The sequence below is a fragment of the Rhodotorula graminis genome, assembly GCF_001329695.1.
Source record: "Rhodotorula graminis WP1 unplaced genomic scaffold RHOBAscaffold_8, whole genome shotgun sequence".
In the NCBI taxonomy this organism is placed as follows: domain Eukaryota; kingdom Fungi; phylum Basidiomycota; class Microbotryomycetes; order Sporidiobolales; family Sporidiobolaceae; genus Rhodotorula; species Rhodotorula graminis.
The window spans coordinates 155,832-180,926 of record NW_017264935.1 but is presented as its reverse complement, the minus strand read 5'-3'; the positions used below and the strand labels follow the sequence as shown (position 1 = coordinate 180,926).

Here is a 25,095-nt window from a genome sequence, read left to right as displayed (position 1 = left end):
AGGATGAAGAAGGAGCGGGCGAGCGCCGGCGAGAGGCTCGCGACCCGCAGCGGCGGGACATCTCCTGGGCTCGGCTCGGCTGATGAAGCGGGGCCGCATACATCGCCTGGCGGACCCTCCTCGGCCCAGGACATCTCGGCGCCCCGATCGCGAGGAGGTCCGGGCGGACGGACAGGGGCTCAGGAGGCTCGACGGCTCGCGAGCGAGCACTCTCAAGCGAGATCTGCTCGTTGGCGCGAAAGACTCGTTACAGGTGCGCTCAGGGCATGGGGTAGTCTAGAAGGGTGGTATAGAGATCTGTGGCCGGTGGGAGAGTCAGTGAGGTGCGAGGGCGGGAGAGGACGAGAGCGAGAGGGAGTTGGACGACGCACCTGCTCGTCCCATCGTGCTGCATGGACATAGGACTGAGTCAGTACGTGCTGCCGCTGAACGAGTGCGAGTTCGAGGCTCGGCGAGGGAGGCCGAGACGAGAAGATGACAGCGACGCACCGAAAGGATATGTCGTAACGAGCTTGGGCGGCCACCGCTCCCACTCGACCATCTCGGACGCCTGCTGCGCCCTGCGCTCGTCGCCGTCGAGCTCGAACGCCGTCGTGTTGCGGTCCTGGCGCGCCTTGTCGTACTCGTCGACGCGGTACCCGACGCTCGCTCGCGGCACGACCTGGATGCGGGCGCCCCGGCCGTCCTTGTTGGGCGTACCGTCGAGGCGGACGGGCGACAGGACGCGCCAGATGTCGCTGCACAGGACGAAGCACTCGCTGTGCTCGTCGCCGCCGCCCGAGCCGGCTCGGAACCGGAGCGAGTGCGGCGGGAGGAACAGGGCCGCGTCGAGGACGGCAACGCCGTTGAAGCACGAGTAGACCTGGATCGGGAGGAGCGACTCGTAACGAGGTCGAGAGGCGGACATGGGGAGGACGGGCGAGGGCAGAGCCCAGTCGCCGCCGGGCTGCTTGATCTCGTAGAAGGGACTGCGGGAGAGGGTCGCGACGCTGTCAGAGCGCTGCGCATCGTCGTACAACACGAGAGGAGAAGAGAGAGAGAGGAGGACGCACAGGCCCTGCATGTCGCGAGCGACCCAGACGTCGTAGAACAGGAGCGGGTAGTCGTCCTCGAACTCGGGGATGCGGAGCTCCTTCCAGTCCATGCCGCAGCTCATGTCGGCGCCTTGCACCTCGTGCTGCAGGAGGATCTCGAGGAGCTCGGCCTCGCACAGGTGGACGTCGTTGAGGAACAGGACCCGGTCGAACGAGCCGGCCGGCGAGTCGAACAGGGGCTCGAGGACGAGGTTGCGCAGACCGGCGAGGCCCTGAATGCGCTCGCCTTGGGTCCACCCGGCTCGCCGCTTCGGGTCGCTGACGATGGTGAAGCCGGCGCCGAGCTGCCGCAGGACCTTGGCGAGGAGGAACAGCTGGACCGGCGTGTCGTCGCTGCTGCCGTTCTCGTACACCGAGACGTGGAACCGCGACGGGCCGAGGGACGACAGGACCGTGTACAGGGCGCGCACGAGGGAGGGGACGACGCTCGCCGAGTCGACCAGGTTGATGGCGACGAAGTAGGTGAGGTGGTGCCGAGGAACGTCGTGCGGCGGCGTCGGCTTGACGGCGTGCGCTCGCCTGCCGCCCGAGCCGTACGACGGGAGCAAGGGCGCGTAGCGGTCCTGCTGGAAGGTGTTGAGGCGACAGGACGGGGTGCGGTGCGCGGCGAGGACAGGGTGGGCGAGGAGGTCGTCGAAGGGGAGGTCGAACGGCGACTTGAGGCCCGCCGGTACGAGCTCCATCCTCGACTCGGAGAACCCTTCGAGCCGCTGCGCCCGTCGCGCCGCTCGTCGGTGCCGCTCGAGAGCAGTGCCGTGCCAACCTCGGTCGACGAGCCACAGGACGACGAGCCCGCCGAGGACGACAAGGGCGGCGCGGCGGGTGCAGGCATGCCGCAGTCGGAGCTTGAGGCGGTCGACAGGTCGTAGCGGGCCTTGTGCGCCGCCAGAGAGTAGCGGCGACGAGCTCATCGGCGGCGAGGTGGGGCGAGGCTGCTCGAGGGTCGCTCAGCCCTCCCAGGCGGCGGGTGGTCGGCCGTGCTTGCTCTGCTTGCTGGTGCGGTGCAGCTGTGCCGGCAAGGTCGGGCTCGGCGAGTGAGAGCTGGCAGTCGAGGTGCGAGCAACTCGCAGCTCCTCCCGCCGCAGCAGCTTCGCCGTCTCTCGTGCTCGCGCTCGCTCGTCGTACGCCAGTCCGAGTGCTGCAGTCTACTCTCGTTGGGATACAACTCGCCTCTGGCCACTCGCCGGGGCCGTGGGCTGGCCGTGGCGGTGGCCAACTCGACGAGAAGGGCAGGGTGCGCCGCCATTTTCTTCAGCTCGCATCTCTCATGATGGAATGCCGCGGCAAGATGGAGCGCAAAGATGTTGCAGCTAGTAAAGATAGAGAAAGAGGGGGAGGACAACAAAGACGAGGCGAGTCGTCTCGCGTGCGGGAAAGTCGAAGGGAGGGAAGAGGGGCCAGGGACGCTGCGACGACGACCGAGGTCGAGACGGCGCTTACTGCCTCTCGCCACGAAGACGACGAGCGAGCTGGATGTCTATGTACGAGCGAGGGGCGAGTCAGTTGAGATCCAGGAGAAGGGAAGGGGAAGGAGGAGAGTGACGGACCCTTGGGCTGGATCGTGACACGCTTGGCGTGGATGGCGGCGAGGTTGGTGTCCTCGAAGAGCGAGACGAGGTAGGCCTCGGCGGCCTCCTGGAGCGCCATGACGGCCGACGACTGGAAGCGGAGGTCGGTCTTGAAGTCCTGGGCAATCTCGCGAACGAGGCGCTGGAAGCTGTGAGGGCGAACGAGAGTCAGTGAGGAGGTTCGACAACGACGACGACGACCACGAGAGACGAGGGACGCACGGGAGCTTGCGGATCAGGAGCTCGGTCGACTTCTGGTAGCGACGAATCTCGCGGAGGGCGACCGTTCCCGGGCGGTAACGGTGAGGCTTCTTGACACCGCCAGCGGCCGGGGCCGACTTGCGGGCGGCCTTGGCGGCGAGCTGCTTGCGCGGGGCCTTGCCACCGGTCGACTTGCGGGCGGTTTGCTGCACGAGAGAGAGGGACGCGATGTCAATCACGAGGACGAGGTGCGACGCTGCGGGCGCTCGAGGGAGAGAGCAGAGACGGACCTTGGTGCGGGCCATTGTAGATGAAGTAGAGGTAGCGAGGGTTGGAGAGAAGAGGCGAAGAGAGCGAGGTGAGGAGAGAGGGGAGAAGAGGGGAGCGAGAGCGGCCGAGGGAGGCGGACCTCCCTACGCGCGGCGCCAAACACTCACAAACAGCGAGAACGAAAGCCTAGTGCTGCGAGACGCTAGTTAGCGAAGCGGATACAGCCTCGATCGGGCAGGTTCGTCGGCGCAAGTCCCGGTGGACGTCCGCATTCACTTGAGCGCGCGCCGGGCCAAAGCGGCCTCGTTCCAGCTTACCTGGGGCGCGCGCCAAACAGTCAAGCGCTCGCAGAACGACCCTCGCCGCCGGCTCGCCCTCTCCCTCTCTCTTCCCTTCACTCCACTCTTCGCCACTACCTCGCTTCGGCACCACCTCGCACTCTCCCCTCTCACCCACCCACCACTACAACACCTCTTCATCATGTCTGGCCGTGGCAAGGGCGGAAAGGGTCTCGGCAAGGGCGGCGCTAAGCGCCACCGCAAGATCGTGCGTCCTCTCCTCCCCTCTCTCTCTCACCTCGCCTCGTTCCTTCACTGACTCGTCCCTCCTTGCAGTTGCGCGACAACATCCAGGGCATTACCAAGCCCGCCATCCGCCGTCTCGCTCGCCGTGGCGGTGTCAAGCGTATCTCTGGCCTCATCTACGAGGAGACGCGCGGCGTCCTCAAGATCTTCCTCGAGAACATCATCCGCGACTCGGTCACCTACACCGAGCACGCCAAGCGCAAGACGGTCACCTCGCTCGACGTCGTCTACGCCCTCAAGCGCGCCGGCAAGACGCTCTACGGTTTCGGCCAGTGAGCCCGTCGTCGCTCGGCCACCGAGGAGGAGGAGGAGTTCGTCTTTCGCGCAGCCTTGTGTTGTCGCCCCCACCCTTTCTTTCTAGCTGCAACCATTGCGCTTTCGTACCATCATCCCCGTCCGCGTTGGCGAGTGTTCTCGTGAGAGCGAGACGAAAGCTTGAGCCTCTCTACTTCGAGCGAGCGCTCTCTTTCGCATGCTCGGCCCGACCACTCTCGAGTACGTCTTCGCGCGCCGACGAATCCCTTCGAAGCAGCGAGAGGGAGCCAGAGCGGAGCGCAGGAAGCCCAGCGTCCGCTCGACGCCGTGCGCGCTCAGGCCTCTCAGTCTGCCAGCGCAGGCCCGAGCGCTTCAAGGCACACGGCCGCGTATCAGCTGACCCGGAGCGACGTGCAACGAGCTGCCGAAGCGTCGCTGCACGACGAGAGCGGCGAGCGAGCGCCGGCTCGAGCAGGCGGACGACGAGGAGCACAAGGTCCGGCTCGCATCGAGCGCTTTCTCCTCATCTCTCGCGAGCACGGCGAAAGCGACGGCACGACGTAGGGGATGCGCAAAGGCGATAAAAGAACAGGGAGGACAAGCCTCGCGTGCCAAAAAGTACAGGTGCGCCTCCTCCTCCTTCCGACTGTCGGCGACGACGACAACGACGACGAGCGAGGACGGCGACTATGCGTCGGCCTTGCTCTTCTTCGACTTCTTCTTCTCGGGCGACGCGCCGTCCTCGTCGCGCGAGCGCTTCTTCTTCTCCTTCTTGGACGGCGTCTCCTCGGCGCCCTCGGCCTTTGCCGCCTCCTTGGCGAGCTTCTTGAGGCGCTTGCGCTCGGCCTTGGCCGCCTGCGAGCAGGAGAGGGTGGGAAGAGGGTCAGTCGTCGTGTCGTGCGGGAGAAGGAGAAGGGGCGGGGGAAAAGAGAGAGAGGGAGCGCACCTCGTCCTCGTCGTCGCCGCCCTTCTCCGACTTCCTGCGCTCCTTCTTCTCCTTCTTCTCGCGCTTGCGACGCGCCTCGTCGTCCTCGCCCGCGACAGGGCCGTCGACCTTCATGACGTCGACGCCCTCGTCGCCGCCAACGCCCGGCTCGACGCCCGTCGGGACGAGCGCGACCGCGTCGGCGCCCGCCGCGTACCCGGCGCCGTTGCCCTTGAGCTCAAACTTCTTCTGCTGCTTGTCGGCGCCGCCGTTGGCCTTTGCGATCGAGCGCAGGCTCGAGAAGCCTTGGCCGGCCTCGAGCTGGCGCAGGCGCGCCTCGAGCTTGACGCGGTTCTCGATGCCGATCGTCGCACCGCCGTCGAGCGGCTGGCTCTTGGTGTCGGCGTCGGCGAGCGCGTCGAGGCGAATCGAGAGCGACGCCTTGGTCGCGACCATGCGCGCCATCTTGCCCTTCAGCTTTTGCGGAGCTGCGACGAGGAGCAACGAGGGTTGGTCAGGGCGAGATCCACGAGAGCGAGGCGAGAGAGAGAGAGAGAGGAGGACGCACCCTGGCCGACGAGCGAGGCGTGGAAGATGAGGCCGTACTTGGGGGTGTCGTGCTTGGTCTTGAGGGCGCGGAACAGGGCCTTCTCGGCGCCGAGGATCTGGACGGTCGACGCGGGCTGCTTGGCGAGCGACACGAGCGAGCCGGCGTGGGCAATGAGGCGCGCGCCGACGAGCTCGCCGACGAGGGCCGTCAGGTTGGGCGCGATGGCGGCCATGCGGTTGCGCAGGTACTCGTACAGCTCGGTGCGGTACTGCGTGATCGAGATGACCTGGTCGGCGAGGAGGTGGATGTGGTCGAGGTCCGAGTCCGAGATCTCGGTGCCCATCGACACGGCCGCGGCCGACTTGAGCGCGTCCTCGAGCTCCTCGGGGAGGACGCTCGAGAAGTCGGTCGTGTTGTAGTTGGTGCGGAAGCCCATGGCCTTGACGACCTTGGCGTACGTGATGTTCTCGGTGATGATCTTGCCCATCTCGGGGAAGTGCCAGCCGTACCACTCCTTGACGCGCATGCCGTAGATGTTGATCTCCTTGTCGAGGTCGTCGAGGAGGGCGATCGCCTGGACGATCATCGTGTCGACCTTGTCCGGCGAGAACTTGAGCTTGTAGCGCGACAGCGAGTGCGACAGGCCGAGCTCCATGGTCGACAGGTCGCGCGGGTCGATGTCGCCGAGGAGCGACGACAGCTGCTGGCGGATGCCGCGGTACAGGTCCTGGACCGACGAGTCGGACACGACGTTGAGCTCGAGCTTCTTGGCGATGGCGCCGGCTGTCAACAGGAGGCGGGACGAGGGTCAGTGCCGTGCGCCCGAGCGACGCGAGGAAGAGGGACGGGGGGACGCACCCAGCTTGGGCTCCGAGACGGCGAGCTTCTCGCTCTTGAGCTTCTTGTTGCCGACGACCTCGTCGGTGAGGAACTTCTTGAGGCTCTTGGAGAGCTTGCCCTCGCCGATGGCGGTCATGTCCTCGACGGCCGACGCGGTCGAGGTGAAGCGGTGAATGGCCTGGAGCTTGACGCTGCGGGCAGGCGAGGTGCAGGGTCAGTGCTGTGCTCTGGCGGTGACTGGTAGGCGGTGCTGCTGCTGCATGCAGGCTGCGTCACAGCCTCGTCGGCCGGCGTGAGGCAGGAGGGAGGAGCTGGTCGCCTGCGAGAGCTCGCCTCGAGTCCCCTCGCGCCGTGGGCTCGTGCGCGACTCGCGGCGCAGTGTCGTCGAGCAGGCACAATCTTTTCCAGTATGCTGCATGCGGCCCAGGATGGCGGGACGGGCGAGAGAAGCGGCTGGACGCACAGGTTGTTGGCGCCCTCCTCGGTCTCAAAGGCCTTGTGGAGGTCCTTGTCGTCGAGCTTGCCATCCTTGACCTTGAAGAGGGCGAGGCCGATCGCAGACTCGTGGAGGACAAGCATCCTGGGCGAGGTGGTGACGAGGAGGTGAGGGCGAGCGACCGAGGCGAGGTCAAGTCGAGCTCGAGGCGGGGGAGCTGGCCGTCGGCGCTCTCACGGCTGCTGGCGGCGATGGTGCAGCGTGTCGGTGGGCTGGGACCTGCTGGTGGGGCAGAACTGCGAGCTGTGCGGGCGACTGGAGCCTCTGGTGGCCGTGAGCGAGCGTGAGCAGCTCGGCAGCGAGTCTCGTCGCTCTCACGGCCAAGTCCGACAAAGAGAGCACCTCGACCCCGCCTGACGATCTACTCGGTGCAAGGAGCACCGTGTGATACCTTCTTCAGTTTTCTAGACCATCTTTCGTAACGGTTAGAGGCTTAGAGGACGAGATTGAGAGGGTGTCTCCGGTGGTCGCCTCGTCGCCTCCCTCGCTCGCCTCGCTTGACCGCACCCTCGCCCCGCTCGTCTGTACTCTACGCGTGCAGCTCGACCGCCGCGACCTCACCCGGCACCCCCATCGACCGCGTCGCACCCGCCTGCCTCGCTCCCTGCGCCGGCCTCCTCCCCCTCCTCTCCTCCTCCCCCTCCTCCCTCATCTCCCCCTCGCTCTCGACACCCATCGACTGCACGCCGCCATGTCCCTCTTCTGCTCCATCTCGGGCACCCAGCCCCTCCACCCGGTCGTCTCGACCAAGTCGGGCCACGTCTACGAAAGGACCTCGTCCTCTAAGCCCTCCAGGACAACGACGGCAAGGACCCCATCTCGGGCGAGCAGCTCACCGCCGACGACCTCGTCGATATCAAGACTGGTCCGTCTCCCTTCCTCTCGCTCTACGCCGCCTCCTCCCTCCCTCTCCCCGGTCGAACCGGCCCCGCCCCCCTCGTCGTCGACCGACTCGCTCCCAGTATGAACACCGTGGCTGACCTACGTCGAACTCCCGCACACAGCTCCGTCGCAGCCGACCGCACCGCCTCGCGCCCCGACCTTCACCTCGGTCCCGTCGCTCCTCCACACGCTCCAGCAAGAGTGGGACGCGACCATGCTCGAGTGCCTCAACCTCCGTCGCGAGTCGGCCGAGCTGCGGCAAGAGCTGTCGCACGCCCTGTACAAGGAGGACGCCGCCATGCGCGTCCTCGCCCGCGTCAGCCGCGAGCGCGACGAGGCCCGCGAGGCGCTCGCGAGCGTAAAGGCGACCCTCGGGCCGGCGTACCAGGGCCAGGGCGCAGAGGCGGCGCAGGGCGGTGACGCGCAGATGGAGGGTGTCGAGGAGCAGCAGGAGGCCAACTTGCCCGCCGACGCCAAGAAGCGCGTCGAGCAGACCCACGAGACGTGCGTCGCCGCGTCCTCTCTCTCTGAAGCCCGGGACGCCGCTGCGCGTCCCAGCTCTTCTCGTGATGTGCCGGCCTGACGAACCTTGAACATGCACAGGCTCTCGGCAACCCGTCGCAAGCGCAAGACGCCGCCCTCGGCCGCGACGGCCGACGAGGTCAAGACGTTCGTCCAGGGCACCACCATCCCTTCCCTGCACACGACCAAGCCGCCAGGCATCGCCGCTCTCACCCTTGCCAAGGACGGCGACCTCGTCGTTACCGGCGGGTGCGTCCTCTCTCTCTCTCTCCCCTCGTCGCACCTGTCCGCCGACTCGTCCTGACCTGCCCTCTCTCGCCCCTCGTTCAGCCTCGACAAGAACGTCATCGTGTACGACCGGTCGACGAGCAAGATCGTCGCGACGCTCAAGGGCCACACCAAGAAGGTGACGGCCGTCGTCGCGTCGCCGTTGGTCACGGACGAGGGCCTCCCGTCGTTCATCGTATCGTCGTCGCTCGACAAGACGGTGCGCGTGTGGACGCCCAACGGCAACAAGACGGTGTACGGCTGCACGGGCAACCTGTCGCTCGGCGCCGAGGTGCGCCAGGTGGCGCTGCACCCGACCAACTCGCTCGCCGTGTCGGTCCAGGGCGACGGCACGTGGGCCATCCACGACCTCACCGGCGGGGACAAGCCCGAGACGATCCTCACGGGCGCGCTCCCCGCCGACGCGGCCGAGGGCACGAGCAACACGGCCGTCGCCGTGCACCCGGACGGCATCATCTTTGCCGTCGGCTCGTCCGACTCGCGCATCCGCGTGTTCGAGACGCTCACGGGCAAGTGCGTCGCCGCGTTCGAGGGCCATTCGGCCGAGCCCGACGCCAAGGACGTCGTGTCGCTGTCGTTCTCGGAGAACGGCTACTCGCTCGCGAGCGCGGCCCTCGCCTCGGCCCAGGCCAAGGTGTGGGACCTGCGCAAGCTGAGCTGCACGGCAAGCATCGACGTCGAGCAGCAGCCGGTCAACGTCGTCGCGTGGGACTACACGGGCCACTTCCTCGCCGTCGCCGGCGCCGACGCGCGCGTGTACGCCAACAAGACGTGGGCCCTCCTCGCCAAGAGCGACGACAACGCGGCAGAGCTCACGGGCGCTCGCTGGGGCAAGGACTCGAAGGAGCTCGTCGTCGCCGGCATCGACCGCACGGTGCGCTTCCTGTCGGCGCCCGCCTCGGAGTAAGGGTGTCGCGGTCGAGCTGGGAGGACGCGAGCAGGGTCGAGGAGGAGCGAGCGGGTCGAAAATCTGCGATACCAAGCTGTTCGTTACACTGTGCGCCGGTCTCGAGAGCAGCTGCGAGCTTTCGATGTCGTCGTAAAGCCCGCGGGCGCAGCGCAGAGGGGCGAATCGAGGAGCCTGGACCGTCGACGAGCGTCACCGTCGCCGAGCGAGGGGAGCTCTCGCTCTCACCCTCTCGTGCGCATCCCTGCGCCCTCTGCACAGCTCTACAGCCTCGCGACATGGCACAGAGCAGCCCCCCGAGCGACTCGAGCGAGCCCGTCCTCGTCTCTCGCCCTGCCTCCCCACACCTCGTCGGAACCGAGTGCGTCGTCCACCCTCTCTCTCTCTCTGGCACCGGGTCCTGCACAGTCCTTCCTGACGTGCTCCTCTCGCCGTGAAGCACCTCGACCACCGCCCCGACCTCTGGCCAGCCCGGCCTTTCGCCCGCCGTCGACTCGTCCTCCTCACCCGCAGCCGGCGGCGCCCCGTTCACGGCCAAGGCGTCCCACTTGTCGACCGCGTCGCCTGCGCCACCGGTCCGCGTCGTCAAGGACACGGCCTCGGAGACGGTCGCCGCTCCGACCCCGACCGCGGCCAACACGACGCACGGCCTCGGTCGCCCCGGCGAGGAGCAGCGCGCCCACCTCGAGGCGCCGGCCAAGGTCCTCGGCGGCGCAGAGGGCGTCGTCGGCGAGAGCTACGGCGTCCAGCCCGAGTGGATCGTCAAGGTGCGCAAGGACCGCGCCGGCGCGGGCGCGGGCGCAGATGGCGCGGCCGGCCAGGACGAGACGGTCGTGGGCCCGACGACCGACTCGAGGTCGCTCCCGGACGGCGCCGTCGGCAGCATGACGCCCGTCGACGAGGACGACGACGAGGAGGCGGCCGGGCGCAGCGGGAGCGGCAAGCCCAAGTGGTTCAAGAAGGTCAAGGACGGCCTGTCGACGGCGGCGGCCAGCATCAAGGACAAGGCGTCCGACGCCGGCTCGATCACGTCGTCCAACGGCCGTGCAAGCGGCGGCGGCGGCAGCTCGATCCTCGGTCGTGGGCGGGCGCGCTCGGTCGGGCAGCGCTCGACCGTCAGCTTCGACGAGGGCGTCACGGGCGGCGAGGACGACGACGAGGCGACCAAGGCGGCGGCGACCAAGATCGTCACCGACCACGAGGGCAAGCCCGTCCCGCTCAACGTCGGCGCGAGCACCGAGGGCGCCACGCCGCCGAGCTCGTCGCCCGAGGGCGCCGTGCCCGCGCCGGCGCCGGTCGCAGGAAACGCGAGCGGCGTGAGCGCAACGACGAGCATCAAGGACAAGATCCTCGAGAGCTTTGATGCCGAGGTGCGTCCCTCTCCCTCTCCACACTTAGGAGGACCGTGCCCTGACCTCGCGCGACCTTCTCGCAGCCGGCGACGACGCAGGAGAAGTTCCACTCGATGTTCAACGAGCTTCCCGAGGACGAGGAGCTCATCGAGGGTGCGTCCTCGCTCTCTCTGTACCGGGCCTCGACGACCCTGACGTCTCGCTCGCCCCGCAGACTACCGCTGCGCCCTGCAGCGCGAGATCCTCGTCCAGGGCAAGCTCTACGTCAGCGAGCACTTTCTCTCGTTCCGCGCCTCAATCCTCGGTACGTCGACCTTCTCCCATGTGCGACGTCGTCGCCGACATGCACTGACTCGTCTTGGCCGGCGCAGGCTGGGAGACGACGCTCAAGATCCCGTGGACCGAGATCGTGTCGATCGAGAAGCGCTTCACGGCCAAGATCATTCCGAACGCCATCGAGGTCCGCACGCTCCACGCGACGCACACGTTCTCGTCGTTCGTCGCCCGTGACGCCTCGTTCGCGCTCGTCGTCGCCGTCTGGAAGCACGTTCACCCCGAGGGTGCGTCCTCAGTCTCTCTCTGCCCTCTCACCTTTCCCTCCACTGCTCCTTCCAGCCTCGCCTCCTTTCCCTTGAGCCCGGCACCGTGTAGGACCTCGAGACTGACCCGAATACCCGACTCGCAGCCGACCAACTCGAAGCGGCGTCGCGCAAGGCCGCCAAGGCCGAGAAGCGCCGCCTGCGCGCCCTCAGCTCGGCCGCCGCGAGCACGCGCTCGGCTCCCGAGCTCACGAGCGACACGGACGGCGACTCGGACGCCAAGAGCGAGATCACGTTCGAGGACGAGCACGGCCACAAGAAGCGCCACCGGTTCAAGCACACGCTCGCGGCGCTCAAGATCGGCAAGCTCGGCGGCAGCTCGTCGGCGTCGACGTCGTCGGCATCTGCGCCTGCCGGCGGGCCGACCGAGGCCGAGAAGGTCAAGGCGCAGGCCCAGGCGGGCTCGGGCGCGGGCGCGGGCGACGGCGCGCACGCCGCGACGTCGTACGACGGGCCCGAGTTCAAGAACGTCGCGCTCGACACGGTGCTCCCGACGAGCCCGGCCTTGGCGTACAAGCTCTTCTTCACCGACGCCGACTTCCTCAAGGCGTTCATGGAGGGCAAGGAGGGCCTCAAGGGTGCGTCTCGGTTGTCCTCTCGCTCTCTCTCTCTACCTCGTGGGCTCATGTCGCACCGTCCTCGCTCGCAGAGGTCGACATCGGCGCGTGGAAGCCGGCCAACGGCGCGTGCGAGGAGCGCGACCTCACCTACCTCAAGCCTCTCAACGCTCCTGTCGGGCCCAAGCAGACGCATTGCCTCATCCACGACCTCAACGAGCAGCGCGACGACGACTCGGTCATTGTCAACCTGACGACCACCAAGACCCCCGTGCGTCCTCGCTCGCCCTCCCTCCCTCCCTCTCTCGAGGCGACTTTGCCCTGACTCTGTTCCCTCTCGCCTCTACAGGACGTTCCCTCGGGCGACAACTTTGCGACTATGACCCGTACGGCCTTCACGTGGGCCGAGGGCGGCGGCTGCCGGGTCCGGGTCACGACCGAGGTCGAGTGGACCAAGGTCAACCGGCTCCTGCGTGGCGTCATCGAGCGCGGCGCCGTCGACGGCCAGGTCGGGTACCACAAGGACCTCGAGGCGGCCGTGCGCGAGCACATTGCCGCCAACCCGGACGAGTACGCCGTCGCCGGGAGCGCCCCCGCCGCCGCACCGGCCTCGGGCGTCAAGAGCACCGACACGGCCACCGCCGAGCGCTCGTCGTCGTCGGCCGACAGCCGCAGTTTCCTCGACTCGGTCCTCGACCCGGATCGCCTCGTCGTCGCGCTCCTCGTCGTCGTCGCCATCCTCGCCTTCTCGAACCTGTTCACGCTCGTCTCGCTCCGCAAACACGCCGCGGCGGTGCGCGAGGCGCGCATCGGGCACCCGGCCGAGGTCGCGAGCGCCGTCGAGCGGGTCCTTGGGCAGTTCAACGCGGCGCATGCGCAGCGTGCGAGCGGGTCGGCTGGTCACGGTCCGAGCGGCGAGGTGGCGCAGCTCAAGGAGGCGCTGAGGGCGCTCGAGGGCCACATCGAGGGCGTGCTGAGGGACGTTGGGAGGGCGGTGGGGACCGTGCGGGAGCTCGCCGACCGAGCCGAGGGCGTCAAGGGCATGCTCTGAGCGGGACGAGGACGACCTTTCTATGTGTACCACCATCTCTTCTCGGTTTCACTCGTTCTCTCGCCTCTATCTCTTACTGTAGCATTATGGGCTAGCACTGTCGCACTGCAGATCGCAATCCGTCTCGTCGTCGTCGGTGAGGCTCGGGGAGAAGAGTCGGCGAAAGCGGAGGAAAGCCAGGACTCGCGCCAGCTCGGAGCGCATGCTGGGGGCACCTGGGACGGTCGCAGGTAGAGACGAAAGCCACCTGTCACTTCACACAATGGCTTGCAGTCGTTGTACGGAGCCAGTCGTCGTCGAGAGAGCGAGACGGAGGAGGAGCCAGCTCTCGCCCTCATAATCCGCTCCAGCTACCAACGCTGTACGAGCACGACAGCCACTCGAGCACCGACACACACCGCTCAAGTGCTCCCTCGGCCGCTCAAACGCCTGCCTGAGTCGATCCAACACTCGCGCCGACCTCGTCACCTCCGACCCTCGTCCACCATGCAGCTCGAGGCGAGCACCTCGCTCGGCGACGCACCGCCTGTCGCAGAAGAGGCCATGACCATCGACTACGACCTCGACCCGGCGCACTCGGCAGAAGGAGGCGACGCCGAGATGGGCGACGACCATCACCCTTCCTCGCCCACCAAGAACCTCACCGACCTCGCCGTCCTCGAGGCCGACATGGTCGACGACGACGCGCTCGCGCAGCACAGCGCTGTTGGCGACACGACCGTCCTGAACGGCGACGCCGAGATCGAGGACGCCGCCACCTTCCCTCCCTCGTCCTCCACCCTCGACGACGTCCCCTTCTCCAGCATCGACACTGCCCCCATCCCTGCCTTCTCGTCCGCCCCGGGCGCGTCCGCTGCCTCGCTCGCTCCCGCCGACGTCGACTTTGCCGCTGCCGCCGCCGACCCTACTCTCGCCCCCGAACCCGCATTCTCGTCTTCCGCTCCTGCCGCCACTCCCGCTGCACCTGTTGAGCCAGCGGCGACGGTCAACGCGGCATTCTCGCTCGGCGACGGCGGCGCAGCCGTCTCGGCGCTCGAGACGCTCGACGAGGCCGAGCCCGCCGGCGAGCTTACCCCGCCCGAGCCGTCGACCACCGCCGAGCTTGCCGAGGAGCTCGACCTCGTGCCAAACGGCGACGAGGCGACGTCGATCGAGGACCCGGTCGAGGCGGTCATCGTGACGGCGGCGCACGAGGGCGACGACGCCGACTCGCAGCGCGAGGACGCCGACTCGCAGCGCGAGGACGGCGACGCCACGGGCGCCAAGGCGGCTGTCGAGCAGGGCGATGCAGCGTCAGTTCCGTCGCCTTCGCAGTCGCAGGGCGTGTCGTCGCGCCCGCTCGTCAACAAGGACCCGCTCCTCGACGTCGAGGTACCTGTGCGCTCGCCCGCCAACCCGTCGTCGTCGTCCTCGCGCGGCGTGCCCGCCGTCTTCCTGAGCATCGGCGCGCCGCACGGCTGGACGACGTACAGCCTTTTCCACGCCGAGCGTCGCGACGCGGCCGACGACGAGCAGGACGAGCACGTCAAGGAGGACGACGTCGAGCTGTTGCTCGGCGACGCGGCGCAGCACTACCTGTACTACGAGCCGCTCGACGCGCTCTTCGGCGCTTTGCGCGCGCATCTCGAGTACCTCGGACACGATGGCGACGAGCTCGTCCTCGAGTTTGACGAGATCGGCCTCAGCATCACCGAGGTGCGTCCGCCTCTTCTCTCCTCTCGTGCCTGCTCCCTCTCGTCGCCTCGACACGGACTGACCGTCGCTCTTGACTTGCAGGACAACGTCTACGCCCACCAGGTGACCCTGTTCGACTTTGACCGCATCCACACGGGCTGCCAGATCCCGGGCCGCCTGCACGCCAACCTTGCGACCCAGCCCCGGTTCTCGAGCGGGTTCAACGCGCTCGCGCAGCACATCGCGCTCGGCTCGCAGAGCGAGTCGGTCGAAGACGACGGGGGCGAGGGCGAGGAGGCCGAGGGAGGGCCCGTGCACGACGGCGAGGAGCCGGCAGAGGGTGAGCCGCTCGAGGACGAGGAGGAGGACGCGGAGCACGACGAGTCGGGCACGTTGGAGGGCGACGATGACGAGCTCGAGGAGGCGCAGGTGGCTGAGGGAGAGCCGCTGCCGAGCGGCGCCGAGGAGGTCGGTGGGGCAGGAGGAGACGCTGAGCAGGCGGAGGAGGGGGAGGAGGACGGCGAGCTCGCCGAGGGGCCCGCAGACGACCATGACGGGCCCGACTCGGAGCTCGTCGACTCGCGCGACGACGACGACGAGCCCGTCCAGGACGACGCGCAGCCCGCCGAGGACGAGTTCGACCTCGAGTCGGCGCTCGCCGAGCTCGACGGCGACGACGTCGTCGCCGTCATCGAGGGCGCGCAGGAGGACCTTCTCCTCCACGGCGTCGACGGCGGCGAGCCGGACGAGGCGCTCGAGGCGCCCGCGCCCGAGACGGAGCAGGACGAGGACGGCGCCGAGTCGTCGCTCGCCGCCGCGGGCCAGTCGGCCGACGCGACCGAGGACGGTCCGTCGCAGGCGGCCGAGGTCGAGCAGAGCGTCGAGGCTGCGGGCTCGCTCGAGGAGATGCCGGGCGCCGTCGCCGGCGATGCCGCGGCGGGCCCGGTCAGCGTGCCCGGAGCGGACGAGCCTGCCTCGGCGCCTGGAGCGACCGACGAGGTCTCGTTCACGGCGACTGCCGTCGAGACGTCTGCGCCTGTCGAGGGGCAGGCGACGTCCACGGCCGACGGCCCCGTTGCCGAGTCGAGCGAGCTCGAGGCGGCGGCACCCGTCGCGCCGAGCGCTCCTGCCGACCTTGCTCCGGCTCCTGAGCTTTCTGCAACGGGTACGCTCTCTCTCTCCATATCTGCCCATCATGCGCGTCGTATTGACGACGCTCCTATCGCGCAGCTCCTGTCGACGACCTCGAGAAGCCGGCTGGCCCGGCCGACGTCGTCATCGACTACGACGACGCGTTCGACGGCAGCGCAGAGCCTGCGCCGTCGGGCGACAAGCTCGGTGGGTCGCCCGAGTCGAAGCGCACCAGGGACGACGACGGGCAAGACGCTGAGGGAGAGGAGGCGGCTGGCGGTGCGTCCACTCTTCTTTCCCCTTTCCCTTCGCTCCTTCCTGCGATTCCTAACGCTCTACCACACCCACAGACTCTAAGCGTCCTCGGCTGTCCGATCCCGTCGACGCCGCCTCGTCCTGAGCGTCGCTCGCCCGGCTCGCCTACCGACCACCTCTTCTTCCTCACGCCGCACCGCACCGCAACTTTTGCCGACTACCTCGCCTTTCTTTCGCCGTCCATACCACCTCCTTCGTCCTTCGTCGTCGATACCCGCCTTGTACATCAGGCGTCCACCTGCACCACCCGACTTGGGCGACCTCGGCCGACCGTCCCGACTCGCACGGGCCTCCTTCCGTCCAAGGTCGCGCCGCCTCGCCTCGTCATCGTCCAGGACGACCTCCTTCCCAGCTTTTCTGGTTTCCTCGTCGGTCTCGTCGTCCGTCCTGCGCCGAGCGTTCGTCCCCTCGTCGTCGTTTCCCCCAAGTTCCCGCTTTCCGCGACCGCCGTACAGTCTCTCGCCGGCGCTCAACGCTCGACAGGTAGTCCGGCCCTTTTCCCGACTCGCATCCCGTGAGCTGACCCTGCGCGCAGCGTGTACGTCTCTGTCGGGCGAGGGTCGGAGGAGCGGGTTGGCGGGCGGCCGAGGGCGCGAGCTGTATTTCCGGTCTTTGCGGCGGCAACGGGCACTCTTTACGTACACCATCCCCCGCTCTCTCGATGTTCCGGCGAGCGAGTCCGACTGAGAGCGAGAGCGAGCTGGCGACCTTCTCAAATTCGACGAAAGCGGACCTCACTCTCTCTCGCAAGGAAGAACTCGCCGAGGAACAGCTAGAGATGCGAGTTGCAGCGACGACACGTACAGAGAGAGAGAGAGAGACCACGACCAAGCTATGCGCGCGCGCCGTCGACCGCCCCCGCTCAAGCCTCTTCTCCGCGCTCGCGCTCGCCCTGCCTCGCCTCCTCGCGCCCCTCATCCTCGCCCTCGTCATCGAACGACGCACTGATGCTGAGCCTCGACGCGCGCCTCGAGCCGAGCAGACCCCCTTGCGGGTACGACACGGGCGGCGGCGGCGGCGGTCCGAGTGCCGGACTCGCCCTCCTCCCCGGGCTGCGGCTCGGGCTCGACGTGCCCGTCGCCGACCCGGGCGGGCTCGGCAGGCGCTCGAGCATCTCGCCGGCGGGCACCTCGCCCGAGAGGGCCGGGAGCGCCCAGGGCGCGACCGTGCCCGAGTCGCGCACGCGCTGGTCGAGGACGTCGTCGAGCGCGAGCTGCGCCGCCGGGTCGAGGCCGTCGCCCGTGCTCGGGAGCTTGGCCCCGTTGCTCGCGTCGATCCAGCGCAGGACGGCGCCGAAGCGCAGGTGCTGCACGACGGGGAGGCGGTCGAGGACCTCGGCGCGGTACAGGCGCAGGAGGCCGGCGTCCTCGTCGTCGGTCGAGGTCGACGCGGGACGGGACGGGTCGTCGTGCAAGTGGAGGAGGGTCGTGAGGAAGAGGTAGGCGATGCGGTTCGGCGAGGCGTTGGGCGGCGAGAGGAGCGAGGCCGGACGCTTGGACGGGTGGACTGCGCGGTGAAAGGCTGTCAGCTCTCGCTCGGACGTCGCGCCTGACACAGAGAGGGAGAGAAGGGGACGCACTGCGAGCTTGGGACGCGCCAAAGTGGTACACGAGGTGGCCGTGCTCGTCGAGCCCCCACACGCCGAGCTTGCCCGCCGGCTCGAGCTTGAACCCGCCCTGCACCTTGCGGATCAAGGTCTTGTAGTCGGCAAAGACACGGCGTGTGAGGGCAGGCTCGTCGGCGGCCGAGACGAGGCCGACGCGGCGCAGGACGAGGAGGTAGGCGAGGAACGACAGCTCGTGCCCGGTGCCGTAGTCGAGGCGCTGCGGCGAGCCGAACGCGGCGACGAGGTGGGCGCGCAGCTCGGGGAGGGCGATGGCGTGGTTCGGGTCGACGACGAGCGTGCGGTGCAGGTCGGCGGCGGCGTGTTCGAGTCGGTCGAGCCAGGCGACAAAGGCCGTGCGGCTCGAGGTTGGGGTGGCGCTCGCGTCGGGCTCCTGGATCCACGAGGCGGCCTCGCCGAGGAGGTGGACGACATGCTGAACGGCCTGCGGTCGTCGGAAGAGTGCGTGAGCGAGGCGTACGCGAGAAAGAGGAGGAGGACGTCGGGGCGCACCTTGGAGAGAGGCTCGGAGACCGGGTGGGTGCTCGCGACCCTGAGGCGCTGGATGAAGCGGTCGATCGAGTCGTACGCGTCCGAGCGAAGCCAGTGCTCGAGGTCGGGCTGCGCATAGATCTTGCGGACGGGCGGGTCGACGGCGGCTGAGGGGAGCGGGTCGAGCGTCGGGAGGTCGGGTGCGGTGAGCATGGCGGGTGGAGGGCTGCCGCTGGGCTGGGTCGAGGTGGGTGCAGAGCAAGAGAGAGAGAGAGCGGTGGAGAGGGCGGGAGAGGCGAGAGAGAGCTCGAGGAAGCCGCAAGAAGACGTCGGGCCCCAGTTTTTGCACCGCCTCGCTCCCCCTCCCTCCTCCTCCTCCCTCGACGCGCCCCTCATCTCGCCCACGCTCACTCGATGTGACCTACACAATGCCACACACGCTCGACCACACCCCCCAGGGCTCGCCCACACCTCAGCCCGACTCGGCTGCCCTCGCCCTCCCCGACGTCCATGAGCTCGCCTGCTTCCGCACCTCGCCTCGCCCATGCCCCAACCAACAGCTCGTCGATCAGCTCAAGCCTCTTCGCGAGTGGCGCTTCCTCCAGCATGGCAGTGCGTCCCGACCCTCCTTCCCTCCTGTACCGCGCGCAGCGGCGCTGACACCTCGTCTCCTTCCCCTGCAGCCGGCGAGCCCGAGGCCATCAGCTACGCGACGGCCGTCAGTGTCATCATCGGCACACCCTTTGTCATCACCTCGGCCGACCAGGCTCGTGCCCTGCCAAAGGTGCGGCCCCCTCCTCCCTCTCGACCCCTCCTCCTCTTCATCCCCAGCTCACGCTCTCACCCGCGCCACAGATCGGCCCCAAGCTCGTCGTCAAGATCCAGGAGTACATCGACAAGGGATTCATCCAGGAATCGCGTCCGTCCCACTCTCGCTCTCGTGCCTAGCAGGCCCGGGCTGACCTCTCTCGTTGACGGCCCCCCCTCTCACAGGCGACGTGGAGCAGCTCGAGCGCTTCAAGGTTCTACGACTGCTCACGACGGTTCACGGCGTCGGTACGTCGACCCTTTCGCCTCTTGTTGCGGCCTCGCCAGGACTGACCTCGAGCACTCGGGCGCGAAACAGGGCACGCGCTCGCCAACAAGCTGTACGACGACGGCACACGCACGCTCGACGACCTCCAGGCCATGCTCAAGGACCGACACGATATCCTGCGCTACATGCGGTTCCATGCCGACCTGCAAGAGCCGTACGTCGCACCCTTTCCTCCTCTTGAGCTCCCTCGAGGCCGACCTGACCTTTCTCTGCCTTCGTCTCGCAGGGTTTCGCGCACCGAGGTCGAAAGTGTGCGAGACTTTGTTCGCCTTCAAGTCGACAAGGTGCTCCCGGGCGCACATCTCGAGCTGTGTGGCGGGTACCGTCGCGGCAAGGCCACCTCGGGCGACATCGACATCCTTATCACCTTTCCTCACCAAGACGGCCTCGAGCGTGGCTTCCTGCGCCGCCTCGTCGACCGTCTCGTCAAGAAGGGCCTCGTGCCGCGCGACGGCGGCGTCCTGAGCCTCACCGAGGCCGGCTCGAGCCGCACGACGTGGGCCAACCGGCGCGCGTCGCTCGGCGACACGCTCGACAAGGCGCTCGTCGTGTTCCGGCACCCGGCCAACGGGACGACGCGCACGAGGGACGTGTGGAGGAGGGTCGACCTCGTCGTCGCGGCGTGGCCGCACTGGGGCCCGGCCGTTCTCGGGTGGACCGGGTCGACGCAGTTTGAGCGTGACTTGCGCAGGCACGCGGGCAAGCTGTGCGTCCCCACCTCTCTCTCTCTTCTCTCCTTCCTGCACTCTTCGAGGCCGCACAGCCAGAGGCGCAGCACGTGCGGCCACGCGCAGAAACCCTGACTCGCTCGCACCCTCTCCCCTCGTTCCCTCGTCCTGCGCAGCGGCTACACGTTCACTCGGGCGGGATCCGCGACAAGGAGACGAACGAGCACGTCGAGGCCAAGACCGAGCGGGACTGCTTCCGCCTCCTCAAGCTCGAGTGGATCCCGTGAGCCCTGTCCTCCTCCCGACGGCGCGACTCCTTCGCGAAGCGGGACTCACCTCGAGACGCCGCTCGCAGGCCGCACTTGCGCAACGCGGACCCATGATACGCCGATTAGCCCTGTGCGCGCCGCAAGGACAGCGCCTTTCTCTCTCTCGAGCCTCCTCGCAGTCGCCCCTACCGCTCTCTCGCCTGTCGGGCCATTGTAGAATTTGCGCGACGAGCGCTTGTTGTTTGTAATCATGTCGTACTTGCGCCTGTACAAGCGAGATCGAACCAGAGAGCGAGGGCGCAGCACCTTCTCGTCGTCGTCGTCGCCGGCGGAGGAGAAGGCTCGCTCCCACCGCCTCGCCCGCTCCCACCATGAGCGACGCAGCCGAGAACCCGTTCGTCGAAGAGACGCTCTCTGACGACCCTGCGGCCCCATCCTCGCCGCCCGCCGAGCCCTCATCGTCCGCCGAGGCCGCGCTCCCCACCTCGTCCTCATCTCCTCCCTCGACCTCGTCGGCTCCCGCACCGCCCACGACCGCCCAGGACGCCCAGGACGACGACGACGCGCCTCTCGCGAGTGCTGCGTACCCGTTCTCGGCCGACCCGTACCCGCAGGACGAGCCGCTCCCGCCGCCCTCGTCGGCGGCGGGGATCGTGACGAGCGAGCAGGAGGACGTGCGTGACGAGGGGGCGGGAGACGCCGCGAGGGAGCAGGAGGGGCAGGAGGACAAGGCGCAGACGCAGCCGAGGGTCTACGAGCGCACGAGGAGGGACGCGATCCAGGTGCGTCCTCCTGTCCAGCTCTCGAGGCGGCGAGGGCACGGCTGGGCGGCACGCTCTCTGTCGTGGGAGTGCGCGCTCGGCCTCGTACCGTTCGCAGAGCGAGCTGACCCGCTCGGATGCCCACTCGCAGATCGTCGACGCGCTCAAGACGAGCGAGGGCGCCAGCTCACCCTACATCGTCTACTGCATCCGCTTCGAGGTGCGCCCCCTCTCTCTCTCAGCCGTCGTTGCCACAACCGCACGAGCTCACCTTTGTCTCTCTCGCGCAGAACCGCGACGTGCGGCGGCGGTACTCGGACTTTGTCTCGCTGCGACAAGCGCTCGCGACGCTCCACCCGTGCTTCATCGTGCCGCCGCTGCCGCCCAAGAACACGCTCGCGTCGTACGCCGTCGTCGGGACGCACCCGTCCAAGGCCAAGGAGGACGCCGCCCTCATCGCGCGCCGGCGCCGCATGCTGTCGACGTTCCTCAACCGCACGCTCGAGCACCGCGCGCTCGGCACCGACCGCGTCTTCCGGCGGTTCCTCGACCCCGAGACGCCCTGGGTCGACGTCCTCCACTCGCCGCCGGTGACGCTCGTGCCCAAGAACGCTTTGCGCGCGCCGGCGAGCGACCCGACCGACCCGGACCTGCTCGCCCTGTTCGCCAACCTCCCGCTCCCGTCGTCGTCGGCCGCGCTCCAGCACCCGGACCAGCGTTTCCTCGACAGCGAGGTCTTCACGAACAAGTTCTCGGCGCATCTGAGCGGCTCGATGGAGAAGGTCAACCGGCGCCTGATGAAGCGGTGGACCGACGCGGCGGGCGACTGGGGCGAGATGGGCGGCGGCTTGAACGGGTTTGCGCTGCGCATGGGCGAGGATGGGTCGGGAGGGCTCGACGAGGCGACCGAGAAGGTCGGCATGGCGGTCGACGCGAGCTACACGCTCACCAACTCGATGGTGCGTCCTCCTCTCCCTCGCCCTCTTTCCCTTTTCCTCGCGCGCCTCACTGACCCCTGTCTCTCTGCGTCCCTCTGCAGCTCGGCAAGTGGGAGCAGGACTTTACCGAGCCGCTCCAGGAGTACACCCAGTTCTCGAGCATCATCAAAGGCCTCCTCAAGTACCGCCACAGCAAGCACCTCCAGTACGAGGCCGCTCGCGAGCTCCTCGAGTCGAAGCGCGCCACGCTCGAAGAGCTCGAGCGCTCCGAGCTCGAGGCGCAGCGCCTCGAAAAAGCGCTCGAGCGCGTCCGCATCGTCACGGACGACGGCGGCTCGGACCGCGCCACGTCGCCGCCGCAGGGCGCCGCCGCGCCCGTCGGTGGAGCGGCCGAGGGCGCAGGCGCAGCGACGGCGTCGCTCCCGCCGCTGCCGAGCTCGAGCGGCTCGTTGCCGGCGTCGCCGCCGGCGAGGAAAGGCGGCGGGCTCCTGAGCGCGCTCAGCCACTCGGTCAAGGGCTTCGTCGACTCTGACCCGGAGGCGACGAGGCGCAGCTCGATCGGCAAGACGCGCGAGCAGATCAACCAGGTCCGTCCACTCCCCTTTCCTTTCCTCCCTCTCTCGCCCCTCGGACCCGCACTGACCTCTGCGCCCTCCTGCCGCAGCTCGACGACGCCATCAAGGCGCTCACGAACGACCTCCGGTTCGCGTCGTCGACGATCCAGGGCGACCTCGACCGGTTCCAGCGCCAGAAGGTGGGCGACCTGCGCGAAATGTGCCTCGACTTTGCGAGCTTCCACCGCGAGTGGGCGGCAAAGGTGCGCTCCCTCTCTCTCTCTCTTCCCTCTCCTCCTCGTATGTTGCCGCCTCCTGACTCTCGTTGCACGTGCGCAGAACCTCGCCATGTGGGAGGAGGCCAAGGGCGCCATCGACGCCATCATGGACGACGACTGAAGGTCGTCTCGCCCCTCTCCTCTCTCTCTGCCCCCTCGCTCCCCTCCTTGTTCCTCTCGTACACCCTCATACCCCTCCTTTGTCTGTCTTCTTCCTTCGTGCGCATCGTCCTGTATGTCACTCGCGATTCTCAACCGTCAAGCCTGGCGCGAGCGAGAGGGTCCTTGCGGCTCGCCGGCCGGCGAGGGCTCGAGGCCAGTGAGCTCTTCTCTTTCTCGGCTCCTATATCTCTCTCCTCTCGCTCGACGAGAGCCGCAAAGAAGCGACAGGCCTGGGACAGGGTTTGTCATTGCGCCCAAGGTGCCCTCGTCCCGCTCGGACCGCCCTCCTCCACTCCTCCCGCACGCCCACCGCCACTGCCCCTCTCGAGCGCCGCGTCACTCCCGAGCCCGACGCGCGGCAAGACCCCGAACGGCGAGCTCGCGGCCGCTGCGCCGCCCTGGTCGGCGACCGTAGTTGTCGACCTTGGCGGCGGCGCTGTATGCGGGGCGCGCGAGGGGAAGAGGGTCGGGGGCTGGAACGAGGTGCGAGGGGCAGAGGAGGTCGAGGGCGGGAGCGGGAACGTTGAGGGGTGCTGGCGGCGGGCAAAGGCGCTCGAGGAGGGGGAGTGGGAGGAGGAGGAGGAAGAGGTCGAGATGGTGGTCGAGGCGCCGAGGCGCGACGGCGGCGGGAGCGGGCGCACCCCGCCGTCGAGTGCGCCACTCGTCGCGGCCCAAGGAGCGGGCGTGATGCCCTGCGCGAGGCCCGCTTCGTCCCGCTCGAGCCCGTCCTCCCCCGCATCCTCCTCGCGCCCGTCGCCCGACGACGGCAGCTCGTCGCCGCCGTCCCGGTCGACCCACCGCAGCGCGACGTCGCCAAAGCGGCAGTGCTGCACGACGGGTACCTTGGCGAGCACCTCGGCGCGGTACATGTCCCACAGGCCCTTGGCGACTTTGGCGAACGAGGGCACGGTCGTCGCGATCTGGTGCAGGAGCGGCGAGTGCTCAGCAAAGGGCCCGCGCTTGAGCGTGTGGATGTGCTGGATCGACGAGAGGAAGAGCGAGGTCGGCGCGTGGGTGGCGAGCGTGGACGGCGAGAGGATCGAGGAGGGCCCGAGCGTTGGGTGGCCTGCGAGCGACGACTCGGGAGGGTCAGTCGGTCACGCCATAAAGACGACGTCAAGCGAGACGTCGGATCGACGACGCGAGAGAGAGAGAGAGAGGAGGACGCACCGACGAGCTGGGCCGCGCCAAAGAGGTACACGAGGTGCTGATGGTCGTCCAAGCCCCACACGCCCTTGCTCCCCGCCGGCTCGAGCCTGAAGACCCTCTGCACCTCGCGCACCGTCTCGATGTACTCGTTGAAGACGCGGAGCACGAGGGCGCACTCGTCGCGCTCGGAGAAGACGCGCGCCCGGACGAGGCACACGAGGTAGGCGACGAACGACAGCTCGTGTCCGGTGCCATAGTCGAGGCGTTGCGGCGAGCCGAACGACGACAGGAGGTGGAAGTGGAGTTCGGGCGTGACGGCGGCCTTGAGCGAGTTGGAAAGGTCGGGAGCGAGGGCGAGGAGGGCGTGCTGCAGCTCGGGCTCGGCCTGCGGAGGGGGCGCGCGTCAGGTTCGGGTCCACACGACGTCGACGCTTGAATTGAGAGAGCGGACGGACCTGCTCGACGGCTACGAGCCAGTCGCGGAAGGCCTTGTTGCCGAAGCGCTGCGGGCTCGTCTGGAGCGGCACCTGGGCGATGCGGGCCCTCTCGCGGCGCAGGAACGCGACAAGGAGCGATGTTGCCTGTGTTGGAGTTCAAGTATCAGCTGTGCTCGCAGCCAGAGAGGACGAGAGAGCGGGGCGCACCTCGGACTCGAAGCACGGGTGGTCGTTGGGTCGGGCGACGACGGCAGTCGTTAGGCGGAGGATGGTGGCCTGGAGGCGGTCGTAGGCCTCACTGCGGAACCACGGGGCGAGGTCGGCGTCGGTAAAGATCTTGCGGCCAGGTGTGCGAGGCGAGGTGGGGCAGCTCGACGACGACGACGAGGCGAGGAGCGCGGGCACGATGGGAGGGGCTGCGGGTAGCCCCGGGATGTTGTGCTGCATCCCTCCACTCCTTGAAAGCGTGCAAGCCGTCCACGCAAGCCCGTCGTCGGTGTGCGAGACGCGACGAGAGCTCATCAGCGACGTCGAGGTCGGCCACCTCTCTCGGAGCTCGTGCGGCCCTGGTCGGACTCGGGCAGGCTCAGGGGACCGTCACAGTCACTCTCGCGGTCTCTCCGCCGA

General features: G+C 68.3%; 11 protein-coding genes across 11 annotated transcripts; 6 read left to right on the top strand and 5 right to left on the bottom strand.

The window, feature by feature from the left end:
• Positions 1–232: 232 nt before the first annotated feature.
• On the bottom strand, positions 233–2,005 carry RHOBADRAFT_54053 (glycosyltransferase family 69 protein; the record flags this gene model as incomplete). The annotated part of the gene is made up of 4 exons (XM_018417131.1): positions 233–297; positions 372–388; positions 490–968; positions 1,053–2,005. The coding sequence occupies 4 exons, from the start codon at positions 2,003–2,005 to the stop codon at positions 277–279; spliced, it is 1,470 nt and encodes a 489-aa protein (XP_018270249.1). The 3' UTR covers positions 233–276.
• Positions 2,006–2,530: 525 nt separating this feature from the next.
• Positions 2,531–3,168, bottom strand: RHOBADRAFT_44683 (histone 3; the record flags this gene model as incomplete). Its single annotated transcript, XM_018414464.1, has 4 exons — positions 2,531–2,571; positions 2,642–2,811; positions 2,885–3,069; positions 3,154–3,168. The coding sequence occupies 4 exons, from the start codon at positions 3,166–3,168 to the stop codon at positions 2,531–2,533; spliced, it is 411 nt and encodes a 136-aa protein (XP_018270248.1).
• Positions 3,169–3,613: 445 nt separating this feature from the next.
• RHOBADRAFT_44682 (uncharacterized protein) lies at positions 3,614–3,993 on the top strand (the record flags this gene model as incomplete). The annotated part of the gene is made up of 2 exons (XM_018414463.1): positions 3,614–3,679; positions 3,748–3,993. The coding sequence occupies 2 exons, from the start codon at positions 3,614–3,616 to the stop codon at positions 3,991–3,993; spliced, it is 312 nt and encodes a 103-aa protein (XP_018270247.1).
• Positions 3,994–4,534: 541 nt separating this feature from the next.
• RHOBADRAFT_66551 (uncharacterized protein) lies at positions 4,535–6,901 on the bottom strand. The gene is made up of 5 exons (XM_018419007.1): positions 6,751–6,901; positions 6,306–6,478; positions 5,466–6,230; positions 4,919–5,385; positions 4,535–4,827 (listed from the first exon to the last, which is right to left on the bottom strand). The coding sequence occupies exons 1-5, from the start codon at positions 6,864–6,866 to the stop codon at positions 4,660–4,662; spliced, it is 1,689 nt and encodes a 562-aa protein (XP_018270246.1). The 5' UTR covers positions 6,867–6,901; the 3' UTR covers positions 4,535–4,659.
• Positions 6,902–7,474: 573 nt separating this feature from the next.
• RHOBADRAFT_54049 (uncharacterized protein) lies at positions 7,475–9,475 on the top strand (the record flags this gene model as incomplete). The annotated part of the gene is made up of 5 exons (XM_018417130.1): positions 7,475–7,543; positions 7,579–7,648; positions 7,788–8,169; positions 8,269–8,436; positions 8,518–9,475. 5 exons carry the CDS (start codon positions 7,475–7,477, stop codon positions 9,380–9,382), a joined length of 1,554 nt encoding a protein of 517 aa, XP_018270245.1. The 3' UTR covers positions 9,383–9,475.
• Positions 9,476–9,660: 185 nt separating this feature from the next.
• RHOBADRAFT_54048 (uncharacterized protein) lies at positions 9,661–13,067 on the top strand (the record flags this gene model as incomplete). The annotated part of the gene is made up of 8 exons (XM_018417129.1): positions 9,661–9,743; positions 9,822–10,752; positions 10,818–10,887; positions 10,949–11,038; positions 11,106–11,294; positions 11,420–11,911; positions 11,983–12,161; positions 12,240–13,067. 8 exons carry the CDS (start codon positions 9,661–9,663, stop codon positions 12,939–12,941), a joined length of 2,736 nt encoding a protein of 911 aa, XP_018270244.1. The 3' UTR covers positions 12,942–13,067.
• Positions 13,068–13,344: 277 nt separating this feature from the next.
• Positions 13,345–16,333, top strand: RHOBADRAFT_54047 (uncharacterized protein). Its single transcript, XM_018417128.1, has 4 exons — positions 13,345–14,636; positions 14,718–15,780; positions 15,846–16,025; positions 16,097–16,333. Exons 1-4 carry the CDS (start codon positions 13,428–13,430, stop codon positions 16,144–16,146), a joined length of 2,502 nt encoding a protein of 833 aa, XP_018270243.1. The 5' UTR covers positions 13,345–13,427; the 3' UTR covers positions 16,147–16,333.
• A 487-nt stretch (positions 16,334–16,820) lies between these two features.
• On the bottom strand, positions 16,821–18,392 carry RHOBADRAFT_54046 (uncharacterized protein). Its single transcript, XM_018417127.1, has 3 exons — positions 18,178–18,392; positions 17,641–18,109; positions 16,821–17,567 (listed from the first exon to the last, which is right to left on the bottom strand). Exons 1-3 carry the CDS (start codon positions 18,367–18,369, stop codon positions 16,924–16,926), a joined length of 1,305 nt encoding a protein of 434 aa, XP_018270242.1. The 5' UTR covers positions 18,370–18,392; the 3' UTR covers positions 16,821–16,923.
• A 192-nt stretch (positions 18,393–18,584) lies between these two features.
• RHOBADRAFT_54045 (uncharacterized protein) lies at positions 18,585–20,455 on the top strand (the record flags this gene model as incomplete). Its single annotated transcript, XM_018417126.1, has 8 exons — positions 18,585–18,768; positions 18,840–18,940; positions 19,012–19,075; positions 19,150–19,212; positions 19,283–19,406; positions 19,479–19,962; positions 20,097–20,203; positions 20,276–20,455. 8 exons carry the CDS (start codon positions 18,585–18,587, stop codon positions 20,301–20,303), a joined length of 1,155 nt encoding a protein of 384 aa, XP_018270241.1. The 3' UTR covers positions 20,304–20,455.
• A 105-nt stretch (positions 20,456–20,560) lies between these two features.
• On the top strand, positions 20,561–22,980 carry RHOBADRAFT_54044 (uncharacterized protein; the record flags this gene model as incomplete). Its single annotated transcript, XM_018417125.1, has 6 exons — positions 20,561–20,971; positions 21,102–21,170; positions 21,241–21,909; positions 21,990–22,475; positions 22,553–22,705; positions 22,782–22,980. The coding sequence occupies 6 exons, from the start codon at positions 20,561–20,563 to the stop codon at positions 22,839–22,841; spliced, it is 1,848 nt and encodes a 615-aa protein (XP_018270240.1). The 3' UTR covers positions 22,842–22,980.
• Positions 22,981–23,640: 660 nt separating this feature from the next.
• RHOBADRAFT_5494 (uncharacterized protein) lies at positions 23,641–24,600 on the bottom strand (the record flags this gene model as incomplete). The annotated part of the gene is made up of 3 exons (XM_018417574.1): positions 23,641–23,961; positions 24,021–24,410; positions 24,502–24,600. Coding segments are annotated over 3 exons (810 nt in total), but the record flags the coding sequence as incomplete, so codon positions are not given.
• Between the last annotated feature and the right edge of the window lie 495 nt (positions 24,601–25,095).